Source organism: Musa acuminata, chromosome BXJ2-11 (assembly GCF_036884655.1).
Source record: "Musa acuminata AAA Group cultivar baxijiao chromosome BXJ2-11, Cavendish_Baxijiao_AAA, whole genome shotgun sequence".
NCBI classification, from domain to species: domain Eukaryota; kingdom Viridiplantae; phylum Streptophyta; class Magnoliopsida; order Zingiberales; family Musaceae; genus Musa; species Musa acuminata.
This window is the reverse complement of record NC_088348.1, coordinates 19,569,153-19,591,280: the sequence shown is the minus strand read 5'-3', so window position 1 is coordinate 19,591,280 and position 22,128 is coordinate 19,569,153. Positions and strand designations below refer to the sequence as shown.

Genomic DNA, 22,128 nt, shown 5'->3' with positions numbered 1-22,128 from the left:
TGATTGATCTTCTGTGACTGTTTCCACTACATTTGCCTTCAATTTTGGTGTCCAATCTTTCCTTTCCTTTTCCTGAACAGAAGATGCTAGTTATGCTTCTTGACTCTGAAGCACAATGTGAGTCTTACATAGGGACAATAAGAGAAGAGATTTCACTTGTAAGGTTGGTTTTTTCTCAGTCTCTTGCACATCTAGGAGACCATGAAGATGAAGACAAAAATGAGTCGATAGCACATTGGATTTAAAGTCAAGCAGAGCAGCCAAATAAAAGGGCACATACATGAAAGAAAGCTTATGCAAGTATATGACAGCCGATGTAGGCTGATGAAATTGTGAAAGAAAATGCCCTGAGATGATACTTGTATTCGTCTCAATTGAAAATACGAGCTAAGTTTGTAATGCCAAAGATAGATTTGCTTGCAGTTGTATTTGGTACCAATCAACCAGATGGATCAGTAATCCAAACATGTAAGCCGAATCCTATCTCCATCAGTGACTTCCTATAATGTGTTAGGATCCGAACGGCACTAAGAGAGGGGGAGTGAATTAGTGCAGTGGATTCAAACTCGTAAGTTTGAAAATGATTTCGTAAATGCGTAGAGATTTCGATTCGACAATGAATGACTTAGTGAAAGTAGCTCGAGTAAAGTGAGAAGATAAAAACTGAAAGCTTGCTGCTATGTAAATAACGGTTTAAGAAGGTAAACACTCACACATTCAAGGAACATACAAATTTAAAGTGGTTCGGTCAAAATGACATACATCCACTTGTGAAGCCTTCTTCGATGAGGCTCCCAACTTCCACTAGCAAATCACTTTGAAGGGGAAGGACAAATACCCCTCTTACAACCTTTTACAAGTGGTTCACACTCTTACAGATTTTCAAAAAGAAAGAGGGAGATGAACATTTAAGCTATTAAAAATAAGACTTGCTAAAGACTTTGCTAAGGCTTTATCTCAATCTCTAACTTCTCAAAGGTTGTATTCTCTGCTGAGAATTGAGGGGTATTTATAGACCATAAGAGGATTCAAATTTGGGCTCCAAATTTTGAATTTTCTTGGGTTCCCGATACTGGTGGTGCCACTGCCTGTTAGTGGCGGTGCCACCGCCTGTCAGTTTGTGACAGAGAGTGTACTGGTGGTGCCACCGCCCAGTCCGACAGTGCCACCGTTGGACCGCCCGACCCTACGGGTCACTAGATGGGCTTCAAATCTGGCCCAAACTAGGTAATATCGGGCCCAATTAACCCCTAACCAGGATATAGGATTATCCCTTAATCCTAACCATAATTATATGCAAACTACGCAACTGAAAATATAGTCCTAAGCAAGTTTTCAACCGGTAAACGTCGAGTCTCCTTCCGGCGAGCTTTCCGGTGATCTTCCGGCGGACTTCCAATATACCCTCGGATTTCTTCCGGTGGACTCCCAACAGGCTCCCGATCTTGTGGCGAGTTCAGCGAGTAGCCAAGCCTTCTCGGTGATCTCCACTAACCTCCGACGATCTCTTCGGCGGACTTCTGAAAACTCTAACAAGTCCCCGATTTCTTCTCGGTTGGTTCCGGCAGCATCTCCGATGAATCTTCGGACTCTCGAACACCCATCGAACTTGACTTTGGTAGACTTGCTTTATGTCTTCAAGCTATCGTAGTTAATCCTGCATATGTAAAACAAAAGTTCGATCTAGATAATTACTCCTAAGCAATTAATCAAGTTGTCCAGCATGTCATTGGTCCCTCGACGCTTCGTCCGATTCTTTGACGCATCGTCCTCTCTTGCGGCCTATTGCCCAATCGGCTAGTTGACTCCACAACTCCGATATCCTTGGCGCAATACCCACTCTTCTTGGCCTATTGCCCGAATCCACGGCCCGAAGCCTTCTGTCGATACGTCGATCGATCCATCGACCCGACATCCAATCTTCTAACATGTTCCTCTAGCACAACATGATTTTCCTGCTTTAATTATCTCATCCTGATCGAAGCATCCTATGTCACTCAAAACGTAGATTAAATCATAAACACATAACAAGTGGTTTCATCATCAAAATACGAGATTCAACAATCTCCCCTTTTTTGATGATGACAACCACTTGATGACGGAGTTAACATTAATTTCCAAAGTTTAAACAAACTCCCCCTATCAATATGTCATCTTGATAGAACCTTGAATTCAAGCCGAATTCAAGTCATTGCAAATATTCATCATGAATATTTAAACACGTCATCATGCATAACATGATTATACTTCTCCCCCTTTGTCATCAACAAAAAGGAGAAGTGTCACTTTCTATTTGTTTGAGATATAAAGTTCAATACATTGCATGAAAAAAATATAGTGTTAAATTTTATCATTATGCAATCGAGCAATTAAAGATGTGCAAGTTTAGTATATTTGCTTTTCTTGAGATAGCAACTGTTTGCTTCATCATTATGCATCATCATATTTTCAAATTCGAACATGCACAATTTCAAAACTATATCTTTTATTTTTCATGCATGATACAAATAACTCAATCATCATTATTAGCATATTATATATGATATTCAAGCATTCATGATATATCATTTTGGCAACATGATCATAGCTTTTCAAATGATGGTATCTAAATGTCAAAGTTCATTACATCCTATCATGCATGATCATTAATTTCTCATTTGTATTTCATATATTATTCAAAATATCAAGAGAATTTTGGTGATGAAATATACATTTCATGAATGCAAGAAATTTTACATAATAAAATTCAAATCATAAATTATCAAGATGTCGAGTAGCATAGGTTAATTTGAATAAATCATTTTTAGTGAATACCAAGAAGAATCACATCATGAAAGAATTTTGATTCATGAAAAAATTTCATGCATCGAGAAATCAAGATGATAATTTATAAAAAAATATTACAAGTTATATTCAAGAGAAAAATCATCATTCGTTTTCAACTCATTCAATTTGTCAAATCAATATAATGATTTTGATATAACTCATTTCAAATTCAAATCATCAAATCAAAATCATTTTCAAGAGATTCATATAAATCAATAAGATAGAGAAAAACAATTTTCAAGAACAATGCTTTTCTCTTTCTAGTTATTTAAATTCATGTCATTTATTTCATTTATGCTAGATAAATATGTGCATCAACATTTAGGATCAAAAAATGAATTTTGTCATAAAAACCATCAAGATCAATAAACCACAAAAATTATTATGTATAACTTTACAATCTCATGCATAAAATCATCAAATCATAGTATTAAAATTTTAATATTGTCATTCCATCATTTTACATTTGTTTCATTGAACATAATTTTGAATGATTCTTATAGATAACTAAAACTTTTTTAGTTTTAATTTATATGATTGACTTTATAGTAGCATACTCAAATTTTGTTTAAGTCAAAACCATACATCATGTTTGACAACCAAAGACAAAGTTCGAAAAAAAGATCATCAAGCATTCCATTCAAAAGCCATGCATCATTATTAAGCATGATATTAAATTTCTCAATATTTTTATTAAGACATCAAGCATGGTTTCAATTAAAATCGTAAATCATCAAAATACACATTCTTACTTCTCAAGCACATACATAAGATTTATATTTAAATTTTTATTATATTTTTATTTTTAAACATTAAATTATTAAACATGTAATTTTTAAAAAAATTAATCCTAAACTAAATTAAAAATAACTCATGAAAAGTATTATGTAATTTCGAAATAAATTAGGGGGATTTCGATTACCTCATCGTTGAAAGCGGTTAAGGCGTAGTTTGCCACCTCGCCTTTCTTGATTTTCTCCTCATCTTTGGAGGAGCTCGATTCATCCCAATTTATGTTCTTCTTCTTGCGTTAAAAGCAAGTAGTTCCGTTCTTTTTGTTTTTTAATTTTTGTTTCATTTGTAGTTTAAGTTCAATATCACTTGGGCTTACGCTCGAGTGATCTTCATGTGTTCTATGTCTCAAATCCTTCATGTCTTTTCGAAGGTTGTTCTCGAGTTCTCTTTTTGTCATATTATTCATTTCGTAGGTCATTAAAGACCCAATTAGTTCTTCGAGAAGAAATATTTTAAGGTCCTTGGCTTCTTGAATGATCGTAACTTTTGGATCTGAACTTTTTGGAAGGGATCTTAAGATTTTAATTACTAGTTCAAAGTTAGAAAAACTTTTATGAAGAGTTTTGAGTCCATTGATGACATCCGTGAAATGAGTGTACATGTCTCCGATGGACTCACTATTCGGAAAAGTTCGTAAGAGTGCACAAGAATGTTGATTTTGGACTCTTTCACTTGGCTAGTGCCTTCATGAGTGACCTCAAGAGTTCTCCAAATATCAAAAGCCGAATCATAAATTGAAACTCAATTAAATTCATTTTTGTCAAGTGCACAATATAAAGCATTCATAGCCTTTGCGTTTAAAGCAAAAACTTTCTTCTCTGATTCATCTCATTCGATCATCGGAAGAGAAGATTTTTTAAATCCATTTTCGATAATATTCTAAAGCTCAGATTTAACGAAAGTAAGAAAACTCTTATTCAAGTTTTCCAATAAGTGTAGTCTGTCCCATTGAAAAAGGGAGGACGAATGAGTCACTCTTGAAAGTCATAAAAAGTCATTTCTATTTGGTAGTTAAACCAAAGTAGAATATTATGGCTCTGATACCAATTGTTAGGATCGGAGCAGTACTAAGAGGGGGGGGGGGGTGAATTAGTATAGTGGATTAAAACTCATAAGTTTGAAAACAATTTCGTAAATGCGTAGAGATTTCGATTCGACAATGAATGACTTAGTGAAAGTAGCTCGAGTAAAGTGAGAAGATAAAAACCGAAAGGTTGTTGCTATATAAATAACAGTTTAAGAAAAATAAACACTCACACATTCAAGGAACACACCAATTTAAAGTGGTTCGATCAAAATGACCTACATTCACTTGCGAAGCCTTCTTCGATGCGGCTCCTAACTTCCACTAGCAAATCACTTTGAAGGGGAAGGACAAATACCCCTCTTACAACCTTTTACAAGTGGTTCACACTCTTACAGATTTTCAAAGAGAAAGAGGGAGGTGAACACTTAAGCTATTGAAAATAAAACTTGCTAAAGACTTTGCTAAGGCTTTATCTCAATCTCTAACTTCTCAAAGGTTGTATTCTCTGCTTAGAATTAAGGGCTATTTATAGACCATAAGAGGATTCAAATTTGGGCTCCAAATTTTGAATTCTCTTGGGTTCTTGATGCTGGCGGTGCCACCGCCTATTAGTTTCTAACAGACATTGTACTGGCGGTGCTACCGCCCAGTCCAGCGGTGCCACAGTTGGACCTCTCGGATCCTGGCAGTGCCATCGCCCAACCCGACGGTACCACCGCCCGATCCTCGGGTTCTGGGTGGTGCCACCGCCCGATCCTCGGGTTCTGGGTGGTGCCACCGCCCGACCCTATGGGTCACTAGATGGGCTTAAAATCTAGCCCAAACTAGGTAATATTAGGCCCAATTGGCCCCTAACCAGGATATAGGATTATCCCTTAATCCTAACCCTAATTACATACAAACTACGCAACTGAAAACATAATCCTAAGCAAGTTTTCAACCGACAAACGTCGAGTCTCCTTCCGGTGATCTTCCGATGGACTTCCAATACACCCTCGGATTTCTTCCAGCGAACTCCCAACAGGCTCTTGATCTTGTGGCGAGTTCAGTGAGTAGCCGAGCTTTTTCGGTGATCTCTGCGAACCTCCGACGATCTCTTTGGCGGACTTCCAAAAACTCCAACAAGTCCCCAATTTCTTCTCGGTTGGTTCCGGCAGCATCTCCGACGAATTTTCGGACTCTCAAACACCCATCGACCTTGACTCTAGTAGACTTGCTTTATGTCTTCAAGCTATCGTAGTTAATCCTGCACATGTAAAACAAAAGTTCGATCTAGACAATTACTCCTAAGCAATTAATTAAGTTGTCCGGCATGTCATTGGTCCCTCGACGCTTCGTCCGATTCTTCGGCACATCGTCCTCTCTTGCGGCCTATTGTCTAATCGGCCAATTGACTCCGCAACTCCGATATCCTTAGCGTAATACCTGCTCTTCTTGGCATGATGCCCGAATCCATGGCCCGAAGCCTTCTATCGATACGTCGACCGATCCACCTGCCCGATGTCCAATCTTCTGACACGTTCTTTTGACACAACATGATTTTTTTGCTTTAATTGTCTCATCTTAATCGAAGCATCTTGCGTCACTTAAAACGCAGATTAAATTATAAATACATAACAAATTATTTTATCATCAAAATATAAGATTCAACGTAATGGACCTTCCTATCTACTATTTTAAGTAATTATAATGACGGTCATAAAGTATTCATCATTCCTCTACACTAGACTAGTGCCTCACGTACCACAGACAAATGATGGAATGGAAAAGTGAAGCTTGTTCTTGTTTGTTACATATATTGGAATGGAAAACAAGGAACTGTTTGAAAATAAAAAAAATTGCATTAGGAGATCATCAGGATTTACATATAATACAATTTATAATTTACTCGGTAAAGAATATTCTATCCTTCGAGGCTAATAGAAGTTTCCGGAACGAGGGACGAAGTATTGGGCTGGATTTGGGCTGTTAGGGCGTTTGAATGCGAACCAACTCGGTGATGCAAGCGAGCATCGACCTGCGTCGCGACGCCTTCACACCGAGAGCGGCCGCACGCTTTTGTCCTTCTCTCGCACGTCACCTTATCTCGTCCTTCTTGCTTTCCGCCCAAACCCAGAGCGAAAGAAATCACCTCCGCTTCGGATCGCCTCCCCGTCCCCTCCCCTGCTTCGGGGTTTCGGGTCGGTCGGTACCTGATCTCCAGTGGTAAGCCCTTACCTTCCTCTCTTCTCTTCTACAGGCAATTTCATCCCCAAATATCTGATTGTTTGTAATTACTTCCAATTTCTTGAGGGTTTGTTGTTAGTGCTAGTGCTATGGCCTGTTTTGTGGATGTCCTGGAATTAGTGTCTTCTTTCTTCCATTTGACCCTTAGTCTTTTTCTTCATCGAAGTCGTAACCCCTTTTTACCAATGTCGTCATTGAGTAGGCTGAGACGATATGACGGCGCAAGTGACTCGTGAATGGACTGGAATCCAGCAGTTTCCTGCTGCTACGCAGAACAAATTGCATGAATTGTTAGGGAAATTGAAGCAAGAGGTCTGCTTTATTTTCTTTTGTTTGGATACTTAGGAGTCCATTTCAATTAATTTTGGTATAATACTTCTTTCTTTAGAATGTGAGCACATTGACAATTCTGGTGATGGGAAAGGGTGGAGTCGGGAAGTCATCCACAGTCAACTCCATTTTAGGGGAGAGGGTGGCTTCTGTCAGTGCTTTTCAGGTTTTCTACCCCAGATTAGTGAATAATGGGCATTAAATTTTCTGGCAAAAAAAAAAGTATATTTGTGATGTGTTGTTAGTTGATCATTGCTTGTTGCAGTCGGAGGGGTTGAGACCCATAATGTGCTCCCGGACTCGAGCAGGATTCACATTGAACATCATAGACACTCCAGGGCTTGTGGAAGGTGGATATGTCAATGAGCAGGCTATTGAAATTATAAAAAGGTATTTACGTCTATTAAAATTATTTACTTGAAGATCTAGTTGGTGTTTTAATTATGGTTTGTGTTTTGAACTGTTTATTGAAAGTCACACTTTAATGTTGATTTGAGAAGAAGAGATCTCATGAAATTATTGGAATGCTCCTAAGTTGCGATGACATTTTACATTGCATAGGTGCCAAAGGCAGATGAAGTTGAAGGTCATGAAATAGTGTTCAACTAATATGGCATAAGAATCATAGCATGTGACATGCTTATGTCTTAAATAGTGATTTAAAAAGATGCTCGGACGCTTGCCTAGGCACTCAAGGGAGGCGAGGCTCGACCACCTCGCGCAGAAGCCAGGCGACGCGCTTCATTGAAGCATCGCTTGGGCTGTCACCTGAACCCAGGCGTCGGGCACCTCGGGTGAGCGCCTGGTTGAAGGTGAGCAATCGAACTAGATGATCAAATCTGGTTCGATTAAACAATACCTAGTTGGTTTGATTGAACCAATTAAACATTACAGTAAACCATTTTGCACGAAACCCCCGAACTCTACTTTGTCACCCCAACTCACCTTTGGTTCGTCGTCGATGCCTGTGTGCTTAATCCACCATCGCTGCTGTCGTCGTTCGAAGGTTCCTCCATCATCGTCGGCCTCTTCTGGTCCTACATTTTACCGTTGATGACTACTTCCTTACTACTGTTATGACTGCATCTCAAGTGTTAGAGAATTACAAACATACAAGACAAATGATGAAGGCAAAAATGAGTGCAAAAGTCTCAAGTTCATCTCCTGCCATTGTTGAAGAGGAGGAAACTTATTTTGATGAAAATAGACGAGAGGAAGAGAAATATGATAATAAGTTTGAGAATGACGATGTTGATTATGATGATGATTGAATTTGATGTAAAGTTTTATTGTTTTAAGTCTTTTAATATTTTTGTTATTAGAAGATGGATAATGTGACTTGGTACTTTAGATCTTTTCAATTTAATATCATATTTTTATTTATATAATTATATTTATCAGTTATATAATATATATTTATATTTTAATATTTCAGATTGTTTTGCGTCACTCGAGCGAGCGCCTAGCGTCTCGAGCATTTTGGGATCTTAGCGCCTTTTAGTGCCTAACGCTTTTAAAAACACTGGTCTTAAAGAAGTCTGTTGTCAGCATTGGTGCTTGTAATTGCGAAAATGTCTTACCAAAGTATAGATAATAAAGTAAATATTTGGGTTCCATAATTTAGTTGTGCATCTACCAACATGTTAGATTTTTCCACTAGCTATTTGTTAATATTGGCAAACCATGACATGTAGACTCTAATACCTTGAAGGACCTGTTAGCAGTACAAGTATTATTTAAATGCATATATATAGTTCCATTGTCTAGAATCCTGATTGCCCAACAACAGATGATGAAGTTAGCTACTTGGGTTCCATAATTTAGTTGATCTTGTTAAAAGATTTGATAAGATTGTTAGAAGGTTCTTCCTGCTAGGTTATTGGCTTTTTGCATGTTCATTTTGCTTATTAGCATGTTTTGTTGTGGTTGTTAGCATGTTTAGTCACTGGCTAGGTATTACCATCTCTAACAAAAAATTCATTTATCCTATGATAAGACTATAGATGTTCTTCTATATGTGGACCCATTGGATGCGGATATGTTGAATGTTCTGGAAAGGCAGGTCATCAAAGTCTTCACTGGCACATTTAGCAAAAGAATATGGCACAGATCTTTGGTTGTTTTAACTCATCACCAATAGGACGACCAAAATCATGATTAAATGTGGACTTGAAAAAAGAGAAGAAGTCTCAGGAAGTGATTAAAATTCTTGTAAGTTGTGATGACATTTTAGAATGTCTAGGTGACAAAGGCAGATGGAAATCAAGGGTCATGAAACAGTGCTGAAATAATATGGCATTAGAACCATAGCATGTGACATGCTAATATCTTGGAGATGCCTGTTATCAACATAAGTATTAATCAAATACGTATGCATCATTGTATTGTAATTTTTCGTAAGTGCTGATGAATATATCATTTAATTGTGTTTATGTTTAATATTTTGATAGCACATATTGTTAAATTGTCTTATATTATTGCCAGCTATTTGTTAATTTGTCAACGGAACCATAACATGTGGCTTTCTAATATCTTGAAAAATCTGTTAACAGTATAAATATATTTTAAATGCATATATGTATATGTATAGTTGCCACAGAGAAAATGATGTTATTTGTGTCTAATGATTTAGTTGTTTATTTTGTCAAAAATAGTGATATGATCATTGGAAGGCCCTTCCTGCATGGTTGTTGGCTTTTTGCATGTCCATTTTGGTTGTTAGCATGTTTAATCTCACTGGCTGGATACTATCATCTCTAACAAAAATTCCAGGTTTCTTCTGAACAAGACTATAGATGTTCTTCTATATGTGGACCGCTTGGATGCATATAGGATGGATAGTTTGGATAGGCAGGTCATCAAAGCCATCACCGACACATTCAGCAAAAGAATATGGCAGAGATCTTTGGTTGTTTTGACTCATGCTCAGTTATCTCCACCAGATGGATTGAACTATGACGATTTCTTTGCCAAACGGTCAGAAGCACTTATGAGATATGTTCGCTTGGGTGCTCGAATCAGGAAACAGGATTTTGAGGTATGAAGTTCATTCTCTTATGTATGAGATTGTCGTTATTCTTTTATGTATTTCCTGTTTACCTTTTCCTCCATACTTTCTGCTGTATGCTACCTTGATAGTTAGTTATACAAAATTTTGCCTTCCTGAGGAATATTAATGGAAATGAGGCTTGTACATGATTTATGGATTTATTCCTTCTTTGCACGGTAAAGATAACAGGCACAGTAAAGATCACAGGCATGGTAAACTAGGTGCAATTTCTTTACTTTCTAATCGTGCTTGACTTGAAAGTATTTTACAGCTCTTTAGTCTCATTTGAGAAAACTTTTGATGTATTGGTCACTTTATGTGGATCCTTGGGCCAAGTGTACAGAAATCAATCATTTGTTATCTTAAATTTATATTTTTCTGGAGAAAGAGGCTTATGCATTCAACATTTGTTAACCATTACATTTATAATTATTATATTCTTTAGCTTATAATCTAGCAAATGTGATATATTTGGTTATTTAGTTATTGTAGATTGTTTTTTATGTTTTCCAATGTGAGCAGCCGTGTGCTTCAAGCATCATCACACCATCACCATTTTGAGATGCTTAGAATAGCTGTAGAAGTCATGATTTTTTCAGATTACTTCTCACTGTTTCCAGTTAATTTAGGTAAGAGACCCAACTTAGCTTTTTTAAGCTTTTTTTATTGATCCCAGCAGTTATATGCAGTTTCCTCTATTGTTTTTGTTTATTTCAGAACTCTTTGTTTGGTTCTCGATCTCTATGCTCCAATTTGATTGATATGAACTATGATGTTTGGTGTGGTTCTTCTATTGCATCTGACACTCCAACTTTCATGGTTTATGAAACTCTTCTAGGATGGTCAAGTTCTCTTTTCTAGGTCCTCATCATTTGCTAGTTGTCTTGATTATTCTAAAACTAGATCGGTCGATTCAATGAGATCAATAGACTTGTATGGGTCAACTCAATTGAGTTTTAAAAGAAAAAAAAAATAGCATCGTCTTTAAGGCTCCATGTTGTCATCGACAGTCATTGCACGTCGGCAACACCTTTGTCAATGGATTATTCGTTGCTCATGTTTGTACTTTGTACAACTTGTACAGTTGTTTGACATTATGTTTTGCTTAGTTTTTGTAAGCCTATATGGGTCATAAGCCAGTTCGGATCGATATGATAGTCCCAAGTCGGTCGACTAATGGAAGATAAGAATTCGTGTAGCACCTACAAGTAGTCATGGTGGATCTCACGACAAGAATTACAATGTTCATGAGAGCCCTACATGCGGGAGAGGGTAACACCCATGTCACGGCCACAAAATTCAAAGGCATTCGAGCCACACTGCCATGATGGTGCTAGAGATGCAAAGGAACTAAAAAATTTTCTGTTCAACATGGAGCAATAATTTCGGGCAATGATGCTCAATTTTGAAGAAAACAAAGTGTCGATCATGACCATATATTTGAATAGGGACACGAAGCTCCAGTGGTGCACTCGATGGGAAGAAATCTAACAAGGGTGTGCCGGATAGACACATGGGAGGATTTGAAGCGTGAATTGCGAACTTAGTTCCTGCCCGAGAATATTGAGTTTATTGTTTGTCAGAAGTTGAGGAATCTTTGTTAAACCACCTCCATTTGAGACTATGTGAAGTAGTTCTCCACATTGATGTTGGACATACATAGGCAGTGAAAGAAAAATTGTTCAGCTTTCTCGATGGCCTGAAGTCGTAGGTGCAATAAGAATTGTATTGGCGAAATGTTATCGATCTGGTTGGGGCAATCGCAGCTGTAGAAAGGTTTACTGGCTTTATTTCCTTGGAGGACTCGGGAAGAAGCAAGCTTTTGGGAAATCGACCAAGTAAGTATTCTTGAGAAAAAGAGCCTACCACCAAACAAAAGACGAAGAGTTCACCACAAGGGTTGAGTTCGAAAGGCAAAACCCAAAAAACCCGTAAACCCGTGGATGCTTCTTGTGTGGAGGGCTGCACATGGTGATGTCTGACATTTATAATGAGAAAGAACATGAAAAACATTTAAAAATTTATTTGAAATAGCCAAAAGAGAAGAATTCGTCTTGAAGGAGAAAAAAATAGAAATAAGTAAAAGAAATATAGATTTTTAGAACTCACAGTAGAGCCAGGAAGACTAAAAGTACAAGAACACAGTAAAAAAATGGTAGAAACACGATAACTTAGAAGGAACAAAGAACTTACAGAAAATCTTAGGAATACTGAATTATGTGAAACCCTTTATTAAAAATATGAGCCAATTAACACTACCATTATATAATAAACTAAAAAAGTCGGGACAAAAGCACTTTAATATGGAAGATAAAAAATTAGTAAAAAAATAAAATAAAAAATAAAAAGCTTACCACAATTAGGAGCTGTATTATAAAAGATAGAAGACAAAGAAGAAATTTGTAGATACAGTGGTGGAAAATATGATAAAAAGATATTAACTTCAACAAATGCTGAGATAGAGACAATAATAAATGCAATTAATACTTTTAGAATGTACCTAGGTAAAGAGTTTATAATAAGAACAGATTTTCATAGAATGGTAGTTTGTTATAATAAAACTCACAAAAATACTAGTGCAAAGGAGATGGTATAGATTTGTAAATTACATAACTGGAAATGGATATAAGCCACAATTCCAACATATCAATGGAAAAGATATCACTGACTATTTAAGCAGATAATTAATAAGGCCAATTAGAGATGATATTTACTATCTAGAATCAATACAAAAATTCATATGACATAATCTTTAGATATAATGCATATTTATTCGAAGAAACTGAAGAAGCAAGTTTTACTATTTACAATTTTGGACAATAATAACTTGGTGCAAAATGAAAGAAAAAGAAAGATTTATATGCCAAGCATGGTGTACTGATTATGATTATGAATGTAACATAAATAATGTACCATATGCATGTAGTAAAGAGGCAATAAAAATAAAAGAAGTACTTGTGGGATTAGAATAATTAGCTCTAAAAAGAAAGTTCAAAAACTGAGTGTACCCAACAATGATAGATATATCATAAAGAAAATAGTAGATTATTCCTACGAAAAAGATAGGGACAGAGATTTTGAAGAAAATTATGTTTTCCAGGAAGATGTCCTCCCAAGATTTCAAACCATTTAGAACTGTGTTCTTCCTTCCATTTGAAGATCAGACCATAATAAATGACATTTTCAACGACTCATACTTCAGTCAACATAGATTGGTTATCAGATGTCTGCATAGATTAGCTGCAAGAATAAATGGGTATAACAACAGTCTGGTAGAAGCACAGAACAGGATAAGTAATAGCCTTGTAGAATTCCAGCAGTATATGAATGTAGATATCGACCAGAATCGGTTATTATTAAAAAGGATTAGTGAATTAGAAGTCAAAAACCAAAAAGTAAAAAAAATTATCTAGAGGAGCATCAAGAGTTAGAAGAGACAGTGTGGCATAGAAAAAGGTATGAAAAAGAAGAAGAGCTATGTGTTAATCATGTTGCTCAACAATTTGTGAAAGAGTTCAGAATGAAGAAATTACCACCAGAGATTCAAATTTATATATGGGAAATTGCTAAAACCAAAGATATGAAGGAGCTTACGCAATTCCAAGATGAGCTTCATGAACTATTCTTCTTAGTTCTTACAAGTTCAAGTACCAGAATCTCCACCTAGAGGACCTGGTGTACCTTGTTCATGAACAATTACTCCAGTGATTCAAAAGGAATATTATGAAAGTAATTATGTTAACCCTGAATATGAGAACATGATTATAGCAGACTACTTTGGTTAAGAAGTTAAAAATTAAATACTCAGAATGGTATAATGAACAATGGAGCAAGCTCAAAAAAGGTAGAGACCTATCATATTTTCTAGAAAGCGGATTGGTTGGAGGAATCATTTTCTTTTGTTTACACTCAAAAAACATCGAAAAGGACATCCCATACAAGCTCAAAATGGTTGTACTTTCAATACTAAATCGACATAACTTTGATAATGTTAAAGTCCACTCCTGCCTTGCTGAATAGACGTTCAATGACCAGATGATTCCAGGATATTTTCAGTTTCTGATCCATTCTTCAAACTATTATATAATGACCTTTAATCTGATATAATCAATAAGAAAACCAACTGAAGACTCTCTCAGAAAGTATCAAGCTAAATATATTATGGACAATGGATATCAAAGTGGAACTAGACTTATTGCTCAAGGTCTTTCGTACGAAGTATATTTTGATCAATTTATGCCTTTGATGCAATTTATACATAGAACCGAGGAAGTTAATAAAGAAATTATGTTTGAAACTAAGAATGCATCATGAAGGAGAGACACCTTGGTACACTACCCCTTGGGAATGGGGAAGTGATGTAAATAACGAAGAAAATAATGAAGACTGAGGAAGGCGATTTGGATGAAGAAGACAATCTAGCAAATGAAAATAAGGAAGATTTTTTTAAAAATCTTGATCAATACCATGATGAGTTACAAGCTCTAGATGATCGTCACTGAGATGACGGATAAAAGCCACATGTAACTACAGAAACCACCACATGTATAGTCTTGCTGACGCAAAATGACAAAACTCAATCGGATTGATGTTCAAAGGTAAGATCTCAGATTCGTCGATGCAAACAAACAACCAACTCATCAAAGTAAGGATGATAGCTATCTAGTACAAAAAATGTGTAACCATCTTGAGTCTTTTGTAAACTCTATAAATATCCCACAACCTTGAGTTATAAGGGCATTGACAAGCAACAACCATACTTTGGTTATTAATAGCTCGTTGGTGCTCTTAAGAGTCTTTGTCTAAGAAGTCCGTGTCTAAGTCTTAGTCACCGTAAGTCTTACTTTAGTCTAAAAACTTAGTAATCTTGTTTGTAAAGTTCTTCTTTGATACACGTTTTAGTACCTGTGTCTTCTATGTAAGACCATTGGTCTATTTTGCATGAATTTTGAATGGATCAGGCAGTTGTATTGCTTTATAGCATATTAGAAAAATTATTTATTACATATCCAAGTTTGCTTAGTTCTTCCATACTATAATAAGATCTTTTAGAAACGAAAAGCTTAGAAGCAGAACTTACGAAAATGAAAAAGCTTCGAAATAAAAATGGAAAAGCTTAGAAATAGAAACGAAAAAAGTTTAGAAACAAAAGCGAACAAGCTTAGAAACAAAAGAAAAAAAAAACTTAGAAACAGAAACGAAAACGTTTAAAAACAAAAAAAGTTTAGAAACAAAAGGCTTAGAAACATTAGAAACCCCTAGCTCCATTGCCCATATTTATCACATTTCTTAGAAACAGAACTTACGGAAATGAAAAAGCTTCGAAATAAACATGGAAAAGCTTAGAAACATAAACGAAAAAAGTTTAGAAACAAAAATGAAAAAGTTTAGAGATAAAAACGAAAATGCTTAGAAACAAAAGAAAAAAAAGATAGAAACAAAAACAAAAACATTTAAAAACAAAAAAGTTTAGCAAAAGGTTTAGAAACATCATAAATCTCTGGTTCCATTGCCCAGATTTATCACATTTCTTTCTAATTTTCCTAAGTTTTTCTAGATTCGAGGGTTTAGGGTATAAAAGGGTCCTTTTTAGGGTTTAGATGACCACGAATGACAAGTTCATGGTCATCTATCTATACGGTATTATTATATGCAACCAAACTATGTAGGAGCATGTTAAGCACATTCCAACAATATTTAAGATTCTTATGTAGAATACTTCGTTCATGAAAAGGGAGAAATGTCACTTGAATAGACAAATTTTATTCTTGGGGCACTGAGTCGGTGAAGAGTTGATTTGGATGGACAAGTGAAAAGTGCACGTTGTGGTGGAATGACAAACACTAAAGAAGGTGCCCAAGCTGAGATCCTTTGTCAACTATTATTGATGCTTCATCTCGAGGTATTCAAAGCACAGTTCTATCAACAGAGTTGCCGAAGAAGGAACAACCTCGGCAATGGTCAGAAAAAAGTGAAGCAACATTCTAAGACTTAGAGGCTATTGTGTTAGAAGAACCATTGCTCTTATGAATGGACTATAATAAACCTTTCGAAGTTCGCACGGATGCTTCGGATTTCGTTATTGGAGTTCTTATGCAAGAAGGTCACTCGGTGGCCTACGAGAGCCTCAAGCTCAATAAGATCGAGCGATGGTACCCTATGCTTGAGAAGGAGATAGCAACAATGGTTCATTGTCTACGAGTGCGAAGGCACCCCCTTCTTGAAACATGATTTGTGCTAAGGACGGACTATCGCATTGAGTTTCTTCCAGACTTAGATGAAGCTCCCCCCAAAATAAGCACGATGTAGGACTTTCTAGCTAAATTTGACAAGGTAATAGAGTACAAACCCAAACGAGCAAACGTCATGGTTGATGCCTTGAGCAGAAAGGTGGAGTTGGTGAATGCAGTGCAATTGGACGACGGAGGCCAAGGGAATCAATTACAATCCAACTTTGTTTCCAGGATTAGGGATGGACTATTTAATGATCCCTAAGTAGCAATCCTAATGCAACTGATGAAAGAAAGCAAATGATTTTAGTTCTCAGAAGGATTTGTCTATACCAACGGGAATAGAGTTTATGTTTTACGAGCAGACAATTGAAGGCGTGAACTCTTAAAACTGTGATAATTCTCTTTGGGTCGGGCATCAACTTTGCCTCTCATGGTGAGGGTATTCTATTGGCCAACGATGGGGATTGATGTCGAGGAATATGTTCGAATGTGCTTCATATGCCAATAAGACAATATGGAGTAATGAAAGTTTGTGGATCTTTTAGTGCCCTTGCTTGGACCAAAGAGATCGTGAGAGAGCATTTCCTTGGACTTCATATTGAGCTTGTTGACGGTAAGAGAACTTGTGTCGATAATGGTGGTAGTTGATCAATTCTTGAAGTCAGCGGAGGAGATGACGAAGCTAGTAATGAAGAATGTAGTGAAGTATTGGAGAGTTTTACACAATATTATCAACGATCGAGATGTGCGATTCTTGGGATGGTTTTGGACCGAGTTGTTTAAGTTATTGGGATCCAAACTATACTTCTCCATAAGTCTCCACCTTGGACAGATGACCAAATTAAACGATTAAGCTTGGGAGCAATATCTCGTGCACTACGTGAGTACAAACCAACGAGATTGGGTGATGCTCGTAGACATATAACCCAATTCTCTTACAACTTGTAGCGGAGTTTTGAGTCAAACAAGTGCCCCTTCAAGATCACTACCTGACATGCCAACTCTCCACACTTTGATGATCTATATTTGAAATAGCTTGACAGTATATCGCTTTGCAAATGAATGACACTGAAATGTAAGTATTGCATGGGCATACCTGGAGAAAGCGATCAAAACGATGAAGAAGTTAGTAAATTTAGGAAGGCGATCAGATGAATTCAAGGTCGGCGACTTGGGATGGCGAAGCTCTAACCAACATCTCAGTTCTTTAGGCAAATAGTGCACAAGGGACTGGTATGCCAATACGAAGGGCCCTTCCCAATCATTTGCAGGGTAGGCAATGCCTCCTATAAGTAATAACTTTCGACATGGTTCAAAATTTACAATATTTTCCAACTTAAAAAGCATACCACTCAAATAGACAAGATGCTTCTAGAATTATTTCAACTTGTCCACCCCCACCCGTGCGTCTTATGAAAAGCAAGTTGAAGTCATTCTAGCTGATCACAAGACAAAACCAGTCGGGAGTTAGAAGACGCCTTGCGACATGAAGAATCAAGCACCAAAGCCTACCAGCGAGCATCCACGAGGGCAACCTACTGGTCATTCAATGGCATTGATTGTCATTTCCTATCTCACAGCCCATAGGTATGGTTCCTTTCTCTCCTCCCCTCTCTTCCCATCTTGTCAACTCTCTTCTTTTTGATCTTCTCCCATCTCCTCTCCTCTCCTTACTATCTCGCAGAAGCCTGACCGCTTGAGGTTTTAAGTATTTTCAGAAAAAATACTTGACAGTATAAATCTTTTCTTCTTTCTCTTTTCTGTTTCTAAAAAGCAACTTATCTTTCTACTGTGGCACTGCCCTTGTATAATTTAGACTAAAAAGTCTTATTAATTTGATAAAGAGTAAAGTTCAAGTACTGCCTGCTTCAGCAGATTAATTTTTCTACTTGCCTTGTATCATTTAGCATTAAAAATCACATTAATTTGATAAAAGTAAGGTTCAAGTACTGTAATGCATGGTTGTCTAGCAAACTTGTAATGGCTCTAGTGTAGATTGTGGATCTCTCCTTTTTTCTTCTTTATGTTCTATAATAAATGTTTATCATTATGCTCTTTTGGTAGCCAATGTCAAAATTTGCTGTAGTGCACATGATTTATTTATTTATTTATATTTAGTTTGTAGGATCTTACGATCCTACTATCCTATTCTATGAACCAAGTTTATGGACCCTCTTCCGATCCAAGGTAGGAAAGCGAGTTTGAAAACATTGATCCTGATGGCCATCTGATTAATCTTCTTGTGATTGTGCCATGCCAAATGATGGTAACTTTAACACACTGGGTAGCTTTCCCTTTCCACCCAATTTAATAAGCCTTTTCACACTCTTATTCCTTGGCAAACTATATCCTGTGTGATTAGAACAATCTTGGTGTTGTTTCTTGACTAGGAATTACTAGTGATGTCATTTTTGTTATTGTTGACATTGTAACTGCATTGAACATCAATTCTTGTCATCCTTCAATCTGGGTTATACTTTAAATACTTTTATGTCCTAGTTTCATGTCAAATGGCAGAGTTCTTCAAGTGTTCTAACTAGTAAGTCCATATGAGTTAGGATGATGCAGTTTAAGATTTTGTCAACTTGATTCCTGTTTGAGTTCTAAATTTTAAGTAGGACAAGATTTGATTTATTGTGGGTCTGTTTGAGCCTTTGAGGTACATTTATTGATAACAATCTCTGTGTTGTTTTTTTAATCCCTTCTTTTAGGACTGATTATTCCTTTCAGTAAGCCAATGAAATAACCCATATTAAAGTTTTATTTTTAGCTGAATTAAGTTTGATTATGACAAGCTTGCAAGGTTCCCTACTCTACTATCAGTGCTCCTAATTATTTTAGGCATAGAACTTGGATCTTATTTTAATTTTCTACATTGACAAAAGAGAGTGGGTCATGATTAGCTTGAGTTATCTTTTGTTGGTTCCAAGCAGTGTTCCACCTGTGACAAATTTTTTTTTCTCTTTTTGCTTCCTAGTATTAATTTTGGGAAAATAGAACCAGTGACTATTGCTTCTGTATGATCCTAAATTAATCTCATGCCAGTTAGATTACTGCTTCTTTTGGTGTATGTTTAAATTACGAAGGATGAGTATGGAAATGGCAATAATACAGACTTGACAATATGGCAAATCACTTCAATTCACATAAAATAATTGTTTAAATGTCCAAAATTACAAGCATGTTTCCAGCTTTTACCTGTCTTGAAGCCTTGTATACTGGAGTGTCATACATATGTGCACTAACATAATAGCAGATATTTTTAAAGTACCAGTGTTTTTTGAAGTACTTGACATGTATCAGGAAGTATCCAACAAGTGTTGGTGTTTAATACTGATACAAAGCAAGCTTGACAAGTTTTTGAGATGTCCTTTTGTTATAGCCTCTGGATATCTAGTTGACGTTTATATATTTATATCAAAACAAATTAAAACTAGTCCATAACACAGTCCTGGGCAATTTGGGTGGAAGTACTGTATATTGGAATCAGGAAAATGTTCTTGATGGAATATATGTTCAGGTGTTGTTTCCATTGAATTTAATTTCTATTATCAAGGTTTGTTGAGAGACACATGTTATATATTATTCTCTCGGGAAGTGAAGAGATTCTCATGTTTGAAGCATGACTAGAAAATGTTGAGAGATAAATTTAGATGTTGGGAATGCTCAATTGCTATGGAACTATGATCAAAGAAAGTTGCTGCCCATGAAATGTGTTAACATAGGTGGAAATATATTGTCTCCTATTTCTGGTAGCATAGTGTAGTGTCCTAGATCTAATTTTTCATGCACTATTATTAGAAATTGCAAAAAATGTTCCTCTTATTATTTCTCAAACCTAGACCTAAACTAGAACTAAAATATATCCAATTTGAACTAGGATTACATTATGTTGGAACGTCCTTTATGCTATGGAGCCCTAGGAACCAAAATATTTGAACATCAAGAGCATGGTGCTTGCATGTGCAATAATTCTAGTGGTGTTAATTATCAATGAGCTAGATGAAATTATGCTTCTAAGTTGCAAAGTGATGTAGAATTTTGTGCCTTTGAAATTTAGTCTTTTAGTATGCATCAGTTTTTATTGGAATTCACAACTAATTATTGTGAAAAACCATATGATATCTTAAGCATTACTCACATATCTACATTGGATGTGGGTAATTTGCTTTAACTTATGCTCTAACATGGACTTAGTGCTTGTTCTCAGAACCAAGGTTCTCAATTTTGATGTGTATCGTCCGGAACGAGCGGTACATACTATTCCGAGAAGATATTGGTATGTGGATCGTCCTCTACGAGGCGGTACCAGTGTTTGATCGGTATCGACGCATACCGACTGGTACCACTCTCGATTTCGATCATAACTAAGGCATACCGGTTGGTATGTCCTAGCATAATAGATGGAGGTATTTTTAAGATTTTAGGGTATACCATCAGTATACGTTGGTATGGACCGATACGTATCGTACCGAGCAGAGCTTGGTACGCTGGTATGGACCGGTATTCAAAACCCATAATTCTTTTTGTTGAACGAGATATCTTTGTTTCCTGGAACTGCCATTGCAATGCTGATTATATTGTCCCTTTTAAAGAGGTTTTGTAATATGATATTTATTGATATGGGACTAGAGTATTCCTATGACATTCGTTAATATTTTTTGATCATCTTAGGAATCTTCCATTCCTGTGGTCCTGGTTGAAAACAGTGGGAGATGCAAGACCAACAGTGGTGGGGAAAAGGTATGTTTAGTTTTCTTTCTCGTCTCTTGCTGCTCTTTTATCAGAAGTGTCGCCTCTCAAGAAATTAACTAGGTATGATTTCTAAGAGCAGATTCTTCCTGATGGTACACCATGGATTCCAAATTTGGTGGAAGTAATCACAACAGTTATCGCTAATGGGAGCAAGCCTATTACGGTGGACCAGAAGTTGATCGAGGGCCCCAATCCAAATGACAGGGGAAAGTTCTTCATACCCCTTATCCTGGCATTCCAGGTCAGTTTTGTATATTATGCCATTTTGAACTTGATGGATGAAATTTATTCTGGAAATTTGAAACAATCTATTTGTGCTTTGTACTTCAGTATTTTTTCGTGGTTAAGGGGATTCAACGGGCGATTAAGCAAGACATTAAAAAGGAACGCAAGCCGCTCTGGGAGCTTCGTGACATGGGCTTGGCAAATCGCAAATTCTAACATTTCCAGTATCGATGATGCTTGTTCTGTTTTTTGTTTTCGATGCGTCAAACTATCCTTGATTATCTTTTTGTTACTTACTGAATCAGATGATAGAACTCATTTTTCTATCAGAGAATGAGTTCTTTAGTTCTTCCAGCAGCATTTTTTAACATAATTCGCATTTTGGAAATGATGTTGCTTTGCAGTGGATTCTCTTTATTAGTTGAATAGCAAACTGATTCTTATGGTATTTCCTTTTGTTTATAACTATTACTCATAATAACCTTGGGTTACAAGCACGCAAACACCATTTAGTAATTAAGTTCGATGTCATTTTAAGTAGGGAAAAAAAAGCTTTAATCAGAAGCCATCATTAGGTAAACTAAAAGTTCATTGCCTTGTTTTATGAAACTGTCCTTTAACATGTATCATGCTTTATTCTCTTTATGGGTACCATGCAAGAT

At 36.4% G+C, this 22,128-nt stretch overlaps 1 protein-coding gene across 1 annotated transcript; it reads left to right on the top strand.

The window, feature by feature from the left end:
• Positions 1–6,675: 6,675 nt before the first annotated feature.
• On the top strand, positions 6,676–21,914 carry LOC135626226 (translocase of chloroplast 34, chloroplastic-like). The gene is made up of 8 exons (XM_065131388.1): positions 6,676–6,853; positions 7,077–7,186; positions 7,263–7,370; positions 7,470–7,594; positions 9,977–10,241; positions 21,161–21,229; positions 21,321–21,482; positions 21,572–21,914. The coding sequence occupies exons 2-8, from the start codon at positions 7,088–7,090 to the stop codon at positions 21,680–21,682; spliced, it is 939 nt and encodes a 312-aa protein (XP_064987460.1). The 5' UTR covers positions 6,676–6,853; positions 7,077–7,087; the 3' UTR covers positions 21,683–21,914.
• The last annotated feature ends 214 nt before the right edge of the window (positions 21,915–22,128 follow it).

Excerpts from the sequence above, each read along its gene's own strand:
- LOC135626226 (XM_065131388.1), top strand. The coding sequence starts at position 7,088 with ATGACGGCGCAAGTGACTCGTGAATGGACTGGAATCCAGCAGTTTCCT. Across the intron at positions 7,371-7,469 it reads CTTCTGTCAGTGCTTTTCAG|TCGGAGGGGTTGAGACCCAT; the intron begins GTTTTCTACCCC and ends TGCTTGTTGCAG. Across the intron at positions 21,483-21,571 it reads CCCTTATCCTGGCATTCCAG|TATTTTTTCGTGGTTAAGGG; the intron begins GTCAGTTTTGTA and ends TTTGTACTTCAG.